Source organism: Lupinus angustifolius, chromosome LG08 (genome assembly GCF_001865875.1).
Source record: "Lupinus angustifolius cultivar Tanjil chromosome LG08, LupAngTanjil_v1.0, whole genome shotgun sequence".
NCBI lineage: Eukaryota > Viridiplantae > Streptophyta > Magnoliopsida > Fabales > Fabaceae > Lupinus > Lupinus angustifolius.
This window is the reverse complement of record NC_032016.1, coordinates 18,909,522-18,921,534: the sequence shown is the minus strand read 5'-3', so window position 1 is coordinate 18,921,534 and position 12,013 is coordinate 18,909,522. Positions and strand designations below refer to the sequence as shown.

Below are 12,013 nucleotides of genomic sequence, written 5' to 3'. Positions count from 1 at the left end.
TAAATGCAATTTTGTCTTTAAACTTTTCAAATGGAAAGTGAAAATCAATCCAAATAGAGCTCAAGTTATCAATGTTTTTAAAAAGTATCTCACACTGAATAAGTAAGAGATCTTTCGTAGCATGATCATACATCTAAGTGAAGACCAGGATACGGAATCCAATACCACATGCATAAGTGAGTCAAGCTTCATTGATTAATAAGATAACAATTACATTAAATCTAACCGGAAAATATGTTTTATTATCAACCTAAAAACATTTTTTTTCCATAAACCATTTGGTACTAGAACTTTAGAAGAATATTGATTAATCTATATCTTAGTCAACCATGACTTCAAGAGTGATAGCATCCTACTAGTATTTAATATAAATGCATGTCAAAGGATTAGAACTCGAAATCTCAAATAAAAAAAAAGCCAAAGAAGCAATATACATAACGGTTAAACATATACACTCTAGTCATACTAAAAATGAGTATAGAACTTCAACTCCATTATGTCAATTTCTCTCATACACTATTGTGATAAATTCAAAAAATTACATGCTCCATCTCATAAGAAATCAAGCTCCTCGAGAGTGCAAATTAAATTGTTCAAAATAAAATAAAATAATAAAGATGAAAGAATATAGTACAAAAAATAATAAAATAATTATATATTTAAATTTAATTTGAAAATGTAATTGTTCATATCAATACAATAATGATATTTACATTTAGTTTAGATAAATTACATTGACACCCTATGAGTTTTAGCAAAATTATATAAATCACCACTCACTTTTCTACACCTAAACAAACTCCTAAATTTTATACTTTTATTACATAGACTACCCTTACATGAGAAATAAGTGTAATCTTTTAAATTAAAAAATATGATAAATGCAATTAAGCTAAGCAAAACATGGTATATTGTGGAGACAAATCTAAATAATACACAAATCAATGTATATTTATTATTTTTTATTACAAAATGCATCAACAATTATAAAGATATATTGTTTAAATCGCTCTTATAATATATCGTAATGAACCAAAAATAATAAAGATATATTGACTTATATATTATTTGGACTTGTGTCAACAATATATTATGTTTTGTTTAACTAAATTGCATTTATCACGTTTTCTTGTTTAAAAGATTATACTTATTTTTCATGCAGGGTTGGTCAGTGTAATGAAAGTATAAAAATTAAGAGTTTGTATAGGTTCAAAAAAGTGGAGTAATTTATGTAATTCATTCTTTAGTTTATTGTAGATTTATAGTCATATAAATTTTATCCGAGTAAATGATGCAAAGGTAAAACCTAAGTAGTAAAAAGAATACAATTAGTTACATGTCTTTTAATCTATATGTTAATGTTTCTTTACATTTTTGGGCAGAATTTTTTATAGTAAAATTAGTTTTTTCAATCTATCCTCATTGTTTATCCCAACTTGGCTATATAACTTTTATGTATATCAAATTGGTCCCTCAAGTTAATAACAATAACAATATTGGTCTTCCACAACACTTTTCTTAAATTGCTATAAAAATATTAGGTTCTCTCCATCTTTTTTATTTTCTCTCAAATGAAGCCCATTTTAAAAAGATATTTTTGACTTTAATTATTTCATTATTGCATTATCCCAATTTTCAAATTCACCATACCCCTTTCTTCACCTCATCATTTTTTCAGATCTCACACTACAACAAAACCTGACACAATGGAGAAGAAAAGAGAAGGAAAATTGTATGAATCCTCTGAAAGATAGTAATAAAAACAATTGCATGGTGAGGGAAAGATAGGAAGAATAAAACAAAATAAAAATATTTTAATAATGAGGTTTCAAGCAAGTTTTGATGGAAGGACTACACTAACATTTACAAGTCTCTTTCCCAAAAAAAATTTCCCATATATTCTTAACCAATCAAATTTCATTAAATAATATTAAAATATTAATTTCTAATTTCTTATTCTTATTTCTAATTGAAAGGGGCTTTCTAGATTTACTGAGATACAAAATTGAAAAATATGGACCAAATAGAAAAAAACATTTAAGATAAAGGACTTAAAAATAATTTTCCCAATTATTTGTACATATATAAACAACGTGCCCCAATTTGTAGTCGTTTTGGTGTTGTTCATCTTTCCCATCTCTTAATTGTTCAGCGATTCATATTTAACCTACCTGGTTCCATGTTTCGTGGTTGCTGATCAACCATAAATCTTCATTCATACACCACCATTTCTTTCCGATTACCTCAAATTCAATCAACAACGTCGTTAGGTTAACCTCTTGTACTTATCGTGACAACGTTATTATTTTTTCTAATTTTTCTCTCTATTTTTTAGTTTTCTGTTGCTCAGATTATGTAATTCTGCTGAAGAAATCAATAGGTGTGGGATTGGAGTCAATTAGGGTTTGTATTTTGGGATCAAGTTGTTTTAGTTTATTGTGGGTGTTAGATTTAGTGAATTTCCTTGCTTTTAAATGTTCAGTCAATTATGATCGACCCTTGGTTTCATGTGATTGCGTCCTTATGGCATTTTTACCCCTGAACTTTGATGCTGGTAACTTTTTCTATCTGATTTTTGGGGCTGTAGGATATGGTTTTGATTGTTCCTGATTTACATGCATTAGAGTGAAAAGGGTATTGAAATTTTGTTGAAGATTGTTTTTTTATGAAGCTTCCTGGGAAATGTTGCTTGTGTTGTGGTATGCTGCTGTTAGTGTTGGATACTGTGATCACGATGACGATGTCTGTGTAATAAAAATTGGTATTTTCACCATGAAGTAGCTAGAATATAGGCTTAGCACTGGTTACTTTTAATTGGTGTGATGGTTCATGGTTATGCATAATCTGGCAGTGGTTTTGCCTCTCTATCATCAACAAGGGTTAATAAAATGATTTTAGTCTAAACTCTAAACTTTGGGGGTGTCTGCATCATGAAAACTTGCATTTGTAAAGGCCCAAATGAATTTAGATTCTGAGTGGATAGTTTTTGTTATTTGGTAGGTATGATACTTCAACTATGGGATGGGCATTTGGAAGGGGATGTTCTTTAGAGTTTAGACTATTCTTCTATGACATCATTTTTTATAAATCTTAGTTTCTGCTGTCAGTTCATGCTCAGGGTTCATTTTGGTTACTTCATGTCAGCATATTGACATGTCAGAAGCATAGAATGTATGTCATGGACTTGTCAGTTTAGATCAAGAAAAACCATATTGTTTTCAAGAACGGGGAATTTTTTATTTGTGTTAATAATGTATCCTTTTCCTTTCTAGTAAACTCTTCCCTCTTGTCAATGATGGTTATTTAATCGAAAAGTTTCTCTCTTTGTGGATATTTGGTATAAGAATTGATTTCACAGTTTCTGATTAGTAGAATCTTTTGTCAATTGTTCATGCTAACTTATCTATTATTATTAAGTTATTAAATTATCATTAGAGATTTCGTAATTCAATGGTTGTTCACTTTTTTCATATCTTATCGTTTCTGAATAATTGTTGATGGTTTTTATTGATTTATTGTTGTTGATATCTGGTTTGTATTGACCTATAATTTATCTATTTGCTTGTGACCTATATTCTTCATTAATACTTCAATATAGAACACTAATTTTATTTTTGAAGTTTTAAATGATCCATATATTCAAAATAAGCAAAATTTGATTTTAAATTGAACTGCAACATCTGAAAACCTTTGAAGCTTTCTTGTCAAACAGTGAGTTGCTGTAAACTACATTTTTCCTTTTGGCTGTTAGTTATGGACAAGGGAACACCACCTAGCCTCTTTGTTAATGATGGTTCATTCATGGAGAGGTTCAAGCAACTTCAACAAGAGCAGGACAAGGGAAAGAATGCCAAATTAGAGGAGTCTAAACCAATTAAAGTTGTTTCAGGATCCTTGTCTTCTCCCTCCATTCGTAAGGCTAATGATACACAGAAACCTTCTCAGGCTGGTTCCGGTGGAAAGCTTGCTTTCAGTTTAAAACAAAAGTCAAAGCTAGTACCACCCCCTGTTAAGTTAGCAGATGATGATGATGAAGAAACAGATGCTGGGGATGTTTCAAACGATGCACCGCTGAAACGGCAAAAATTGGGCCAGGAGGATGGCACCGAGCAGTCATTGAGACATCTTGATGTTGGTAATTACTTCTCACTTAAAATTCCTACAGTTTGTAGGTTTGTGTTGGCATTCTCAAATCCTGAAGAATGTAGGATTCTAGTAGGATTTATCAAGTATGGTTCTATATGAATGTGATTTTTTATGGCAATCCTATCCTTTCATGCTAAATTTTCCTTTTAGGTCCTTTCTATTCAATGGTTAATTCTTGTTATGTTAATACATGTTATGAATCGTCATATTATTTTCTTCCACTTTCAAGTGATTGCTGGTGACATCTATTAAATATCTTACTTGCAAGTTGCAACTGTTTCCTCCGTCGTGCTTGTTTTTTGATTTTGTGTTTTTAATCTGCCTTTCATTTTTCTCTGTTGCTTTTTTCTGTCTCAGTTTATGAAAATTAAAATTTTCTCTGCCTTGAATGAGAGAATGAGATTTTTCCTTTCTTTGCATCTTCAAAAGCTTCTAAATGAAAAAAGTTACCTACTACAAATTTATGTTATTAAGTTTTGCTTGAGAATGAACTGAAATAGGAGATAACTGTATGACAGTCTAATAGAAACTTGTCATTCATTTGATATCCTATGGATCACACAAAGGAAATAGTTGAAGAGTAAAATGGGTATCAACTTGGGTGCATCTGTGAAGTGTGTTCTGAACTTCCCCTTAAGGTATTTAGTTGAAGGAATATCATAGTGTGTTGTTGCCTCAGCAAGTACGCATGCAGTTGCTTTCACCATTTTTTGCTGTGTTTTTTGTTTCTTGTAAAAAAAAAAGAGTCGTTCTCTAGGTTAAGCGAAAAGGTAATCACGGTATATTCCTTCTTTGCCCATTGAGGTTGCATTCAGCAAAGAGTAGAAAACGTCTTGAATATCTTTGTGCCATGAATGCAGCTTATTCCTCAAGTACCTATCAAGAATGCTGTATTGGCACGCCTGCTACAAGAGTAATTTCAATTCCCTTGTTCATGCTCTTGGTATTAATCAGTTTTATAAGTGATATGCAGCACCTTCTTCTCCAAGTGATCCTACAGTGAAGAAAGTTGCTGAAAAACTTGCAAGTTTTGTGGCTAAAAATGGAAGGCAATTTGAGGATGTTACACGCCAAAAAAATCCTGGGGATACACCTTTCAAGTAAGTTTGGAGTTAATTCGTACCTCTACTCTATTGGATTCATAATTTGCTTATGATTCCTACTTTCTGACTATGTAAATATGTAATGTTTGTTACATGCAGATTTTTATTTGATAAAAAATGCGCTGAATACAAATATTATGAACATCGGCTTGCTCAAGAGGAAAAGGCTCTTGCACAGTCCAGGGAACCACAGGCCCATCACACTGGTTAGTAACTTAGTGTTTGAATATATTTTCTGACCTAGTTATTGGGGTGTTATGGCTTTTTGTATGTTTTGATCTAGAAGTTGGAAATTCTGATTTTTTATGGAAATTTCAGTCCATGTTTGAATTAGATTATTTTGCTCTCAATTAAGTGGTATAATCAAATTGTTCAAAAGAGAGCATTTTTGAAATCTTTTTGTGGAGTATAAATTAATGAAAATCAAACATGCATCGCCTTTCAATCAGAGCTATGGTTATGTTTGTTGCTTTTATTGAGTTTTGAAATTCAGCGTCCCTGTATCTGTATTTTTGGTAAGCTTTAAGACAAGTAATCATAGGCAATGAAGGGATCAATTGCGGAACTTGGTTCAGGCTTTAGGTTGAATACATATATAGAAGGAAAGCTTGAATTGATGTTGTCTCATAACTTTCACATATTGCCTGAAGCTTACCAGCTTCGATAGGTTTTAGCTTTTAGGTTTTATTCAAGTAACATTGTCCCCGGAACTATGTATCATTCCGGCTAATTTCCTTATATAATAGTTCCTCACACCCTATGTCATATAATTGGGTTTATGTATTGATGTTTAAGAATTGTATGTCATGTATTCATGATTTTGTCTCTTTGAGGCCAAGAAATCACACTGTTGCAATAGAACAGATTTAAGTAATATGATAGGTAAGATATTCTTAGAATTATTTTACACTGCAGTGAGAGATTAAGCAGCTAATATGTGAGACATTTGTTGGGCTTTCCAGGCAATTGTAAATCTCATCATAACAGAAAAATATTATAATTTTACACTATTAAGAGCAGTGGGTCATAATGCAGTGCTTTCATGGTTATGGGCTTGAATAACTAGAGTCATGTCTCATGTTTCATTCACCAATCTGCATGTCATGTATATATCAGACGTTTTGTCATGATTGTGGCTTTATTAGGTAGCATTTGTGTGATTAGGCTCCCTTCTCTCTCAATCTGCAGAATATAATTTCTATTGTCACTTAATATGGCTTCTTTCAATTTGGCGTGTGACTGAACAATCTTATCTGCAGGGGGTTCAAACATTTCATCTTCCAGGCCATCAAATGGTCCTCAGAAGTCGTCTCAGCAACATTCAACCTACCAAATCCCAGCTTCTGTTTTATATGGACGTACTCAAGAACCATGGTCTTCTGGATCTTCAGTTCAAGCATCATCAGCAGGAAGCACTGGTAAGGATTTTAATGCAGCAGATAGTCTTATGCTCAGTATTTGTATCTGTTTTGTTCTGTATTTGTCAATTTTATAAGGTTCAACCATTCAGGGTTTAATTTAGTGATTGAAAAAGATATGGCTCCTCTGAAGTTCCCTTGCACTTTAGAGGATAAAGTGCATATGTAACCATTGATGGAAAATAACAGTTAAGATTCATATGATAACATGCACATGTATAACTAATTATGGACTGCTAAAATCTCACCAAATGATTATTGGATTAATGGTTATAATTCCTCATTTTATCCTTTAAAGTACACCTTAGAGGAAGCTAAATCAGGTTGGAATCATATTTTTTTTAGTTGTATAATTACGTTTACTCCCTCAAAAGAAAAGATCTGAACATATCAGACTCAGTTTTTTTAAATCTTCTCCTGAATTTGGTGTCCAACTTTGTTGATGCATCCATTATGTATTTGTGTTTATCTGTTGCAGATGAACCCAGTGGATCATCCAATGCTGATTCTTTAGCACTAATGGAGTTCTACATGAAGAGGGCTGCACAGGAAGAGAGGTCGAAACGACCTAAGTATTCAAAAGATGAGATGCCCCCTCCTGCTTCTCTTCAAGCAGGTTCACCTTTATTTTTGTTACTGGGTGTTTCGCATATACATTTTATTCAAATACAGTTCGTATTGCACATGTTCATTTAATGGAATAATGTTTTGGTTGCTTCCTTTTGGCGCACAGCTTCTGGGAAGAAAGGCCATCACATGGGGGATTACATTCCCCTAGAAGAACTTGAGAAGTTCATGGCTACCTGTAATGACGCAGAAGCACAGAAAGCTGCAAAGGAGGCTGCAGAGAGGGCTAAAATTCAGGCTGATAATGTTGGCCACAAGCTTTTATCAAAAATGGGTTGGAAAGAAGGTGCTTTATACGTTTCCCGGTTTTTCATCTTTCAATTGCATGAATGCATTTAATAGCAACATGTTCAAGAAAATTTGACTTCTGCTCTAGCTATTATATGTTGATGTGGAATATATTTGATGGTTATGTTTATTTGATATTTATTTCACTCGCTATTCCTTTCTTGCGCTGACAATCATATAATCATCTGATCTTCAGGTGAGGGTCTAGGCAGCTCTAGGAAGGGTATTGCAGATCCTATCATGGCAGGCAGTGTTAAGAAAGATAACTTGGGGGTTGGTGCTGTTCAACCTGGAGAGGTGACTCCTGAGGATGACATATATGAACAGTACAAAAAGCGGATGATGCTCGGCTATCGTCACAGACCCAATCCTCTGGTAAATATACACCTCTTCGTGAATTGTTTTTTACAATGGCCATGTCTTCTGCTACTTAGTGTAATCTGTTTTCAACCGTTCCATTTGGAAATGTTTGTTTTTACAGAACAATCCTCGCAAGGCTTATTACTGAACATCACGGAGGAAGCCTTCATGTTTGGTTTATCGTGGGGAGAAGTAGCCATTTATGATAGATGAATGGGCACAGTGATTATAATATTTTGTGAACGCTTGTTTAATTAGTTTGAACGTTTGTTTAATTAGTTTGTGTTTCTTGAACATAATATTTTTCTTTTTTTTTGCTGGGGAGTGAGGGAATTGTGATTAGTGTTTACTATGGTCATATTTTATTCAAGAAATAATTATTTTTCTACTGTTATATCATTTGGAGCTTGCTAAGTTGCTATCTATTGTACTTGTTATTTTGCAAAACCCAAGATTGGGGTCTGCCTCCATTGCTGGGTTATGTTGCAAGCAGATAATCTGTTTCAGAGACTTTGGTCAGTAAACAATCTTACTGCTGCATTGAGTCTTGGGAGTACATCTTCTATCCTACAAAGTGTGTCACTCAATATGCTATTTGCTGTGATTGGTTTAAAAAATATTTAAGTTAAAAATTTAATAATTAAGTACTTTTTTGACTAATCATATGGAGCGATACACTTTTTAGGCTAGAAAATGTGCTCCTTAAGTTTCACCCTCCTTTTTCTCATTGGTTAGTTCAGAAATATCAAGTGGAGGAGAAGTGTAAATAATGGACTTAGGATATTGGTTACTTTGATAGGCAATGTTTATCACTTATATTGAATCATGGCACTATAAAATCTGAAGTATCAACATAAGTTATATATTAATTAAGTTTAAATTGCCAAGTTTACCCTCTCAAATTTCACTAAACGATTGTGATATTCTGATGGAATGTTAAAAGTGCTATAAGATAAACTGTGCAGACTACATAATAAAGGCAAGAAATGCAACCCTTCTAGTTTTGAAACCTTTTCGTCCTATCAAATCAGAAACGTACATGCCCACCTATGCACTGATGGAATGCAATACGTAATATTCACATTCATGTTACAGAATAACCTTGGTACTGTTTGAATTCAGTATTGGTGCATGCTATTATTTTAGATAATTGTCGTCTTCATATTGTTTTGTCTGGTGACAGGATTCGGCTTTATCAACAAAACGAATTTCATCATAATTATCCATGGGAACATGTTCCACCATTATAATATAAAGCATGTTAGACAAAAGCCTGCAAGTGGTTCTGCCAAACGGAAAATTTATATATCTAGTATAGTTTGACTAGGTTATTACGTTTATAGTGCAGCTTTTTGAAAAATTATCAAAGTAGTGTAGTGTTTATAGAACTCATGCTTGCCCTACACGAGTTCTTTGTTTATTCAATTACAAAGTACAAGACTTGTGCCTTGTTAATTGAGTAATCAAGGAGTTACTTATAGGATAATTAGAAGTTTCTATTTTTAGATATATGGTTAAATTTGTTGACCTAATTTAGAAACTTGTATAATAGCTTGAATTGAGGCGTTATTGAATACAAGAAATATTCACAAACAATTTTCACTCTCTAATTTTCCTATCTTTACACAAAGAATTATAAGTCTCTTTCCCTCTACTCTCATCTTCTTCTTCTCTACTTTCTAATATTTGGCATCAAGAGCCAGATCCAAGATCAAAATTTCCGCTGCAAACAAATGGCTCAAACCAGTGGAAACTTTGCTATAAATCCACCCGTATTAGATGGCAAGAATTAGATCAGATGGTGCATCCAAATGAAAACTATTTTTGGATATCAAGATGTGGCTGACATTGTTGAAGAAGGGCTACCTATCTTGGAAGAAGGAGCAACTGAGGCACAAAGAAATGCTCACAAGTAGAACAAAAAGAGAGATTGCAAAGCAATTTGTCTCCTTCACCAAGCAGTGGACAATGCCCACTTTGAAAAGATTGCAGGATCTGCAACTACAAAAGAAGCTTGGGATGTGTTGGAGAAACAATATGTTGGTGCTGCACAATTGAAGAAGATTCGTCTACAAACTATGATAAGGCAATATGAACTTATGCAGATGGAAGAAAGTGGAATGATTGCTGATTTCTTCACCAGGATAATCACACACACAAATGTAATGAAGGCTTGTGGTGAGAAGATGGAAGATGGAACCATAGTTGAAAAAATGCTTAGAACTATGATTCCAAAGTTTGATTATGTGGTGGTTGTTATTGAAGAATCAAGAAGGGTTGAAAAGATGAAGATTAAAGAGCTTCAAGGGTCCCTTGAAGCTCATGAACAAAGGCTTAATGAGAGGATCACAGATAGATCCTCACATCAGACACTTCAAATGCAGATAGCAAAGAAATGAACATTTTGTGTAAAGAATTCAAGCACGAGTCAAGGAAGGTACTCTGATTTGAAAGGAGGTCCAAGGAAGACCAATGCCAATAACACTAATCAACCAAAACAGTTAAATAGGAGAAATGGTTGTAAGCAATTCAAAGGCTTAAAAGAGGAAGGTTGGTAGAAAGAAGCTTAGGTGTTACAATTGTGACAAGATTGTGCATTATTCCTCTAAATGTTTGGCACCTAACAAGACTCGATATCAAAGAAAACAAGACTCAGAAGTGAATCTTTCTAAAGAAGAGAATGAAGATCTTGATGAAGATGTTGTGCAGCTCATGATGACAACAGATTGCAGAACCAAAGGAAGTGATACGTAATATCATGACTCTGGTTGCTCCAATCACATGATTGGGCACAAGGAGTGGTTGGTGAACTTTGATTCAAAAAAAAAAAAAAACAAGGTCAAGTTTGCAGATAATAGAGTGGTGATCACTGAAGGAACATAAGACATTCCTCTCAAGATGTAGAATGGCAGAAAAACATACATAACTGATGTGTTATTTGTTCCTAAAATGAAAGCAAATATCATCAGTCTTGGCCAACTACATAAAAGAGGTTTCAATATGGAGCTGAATAATGGAGTTATGGAAGTCTATGACAGCTTGAACAGGAGAATTCTCAAGGCTCCACTTTCAAGCAATAGGACATTCCAAGTCAAGTTAGGAACTGTGGATTCCCAATGCTTAAATGTAGAGACAAACTCAGATGAAACATGGTTTTGGCACTTGAGGTATGGTCATCTTAACTTCAGAGATCTCAGATTGTTAAACACCAAAGAAATGGTTATTGGTCTGCCAGAAATTAAAGTTCAACACTCAGTCTGTGATAGTTGTCTAGCTAGCAAATATGCCAGAATTCCATTCAGTAATCACACTCAAACGAGGGTTGTTGACATATTACATGTTGTATACTCAGATGTATGTAGACCTTATGAGGTTCCCTCACTAGGAGAAAAAATATATTTTGTTTCCTTCATTGATGAATTCGGCAGGAAGATGTGGATATACCTCATCAAAGCAAAGAGTAAAGTATTTGACAATCTAAGGAAGTTCAAGGCTTTGGCAGAAAGACAATCAGGAAAACTCTTGAAAATCTTTAAATTGATGGATAAGGTGAATTTACTTCAAGAGAGCTTGAAGGTTTCTATGTTCAACATTGTATCATTCACGAAGTTATTGCTCCATACACTCCGAAACATAATGGAATGGTTGAGAGAAGAAATAGAACTGTCATGAACAAGGTAAGATGTATATTGAAGTGTAAAGGTCTTCCTCATAACCTCTAGGGTGAAATAGTGACTACAACAACCTATGTTCTCAATAGATGTCCAACTCAAGCTCTAGACAATCAAGTTCCTGAAGAAGTTTGGACTAGAAAGAGACAACTAGTAAAACACTTTAGGATGTTTGGTCCAGTTTGCTACAAACACATCCCAGATCAAGTGAGAATGAAGTTGGACGACAAGAGTTAACTAATGATTTTTGTTGGTTATAATCCAACAAGATCATATCAGCTTTTGAATCCTATAACTAAACAAGTGGTGTTCAGCAGAGATGTTTATTTTCATGAGATGAGTTCTTGGAGGGATCTCCTTAGTAAGATTAAGCACCACAGGTCCATATCTCTAATTCATA

At 33.6% G+C, this 12,013-nt stretch overlaps 1 protein-coding gene across 4 annotated transcripts; it reads left to right on the top strand.

Moving 5' to 3' along the window:
* Positions 2,106 to 8,389, top strand: LOC109354997 (SURP and G-patch domain-containing protein 1-like protein). 4 transcript variants are annotated; one of them, XM_019597874.1, is made up of 9 exons: positions 2,106 to 2,270; positions 3,752 to 4,135; positions 5,120 to 5,246; positions 5,349 to 5,455; positions 6,509 to 6,667; positions 7,146 to 7,283; positions 7,401 to 7,580; positions 7,779 to 7,957; positions 8,064 to 8,389. In XM_019597874.1, exons 2-9 carry the CDS (start codon positions 3,754 to 3,756, stop codon positions 8,088 to 8,090), a joined length of 1,299 nt encoding a protein of 432 aa, XP_019453419.1. In that variant the 5' UTR covers positions 2,106 to 2,270; positions 3,752 to 3,753; the 3' UTR covers positions 8,091 to 8,389. The 4 variants fall into 4 exon arrangements, with proteins under 4 accessions (XP_019453419.1, XP_019453416.1, XP_019453418.1 ...); XM_019597871.1 differs by having other exon boundaries at positions 3,713 to 4,135; XM_019597873.1 differs by having other exon boundaries at positions 3,697 to 4,135.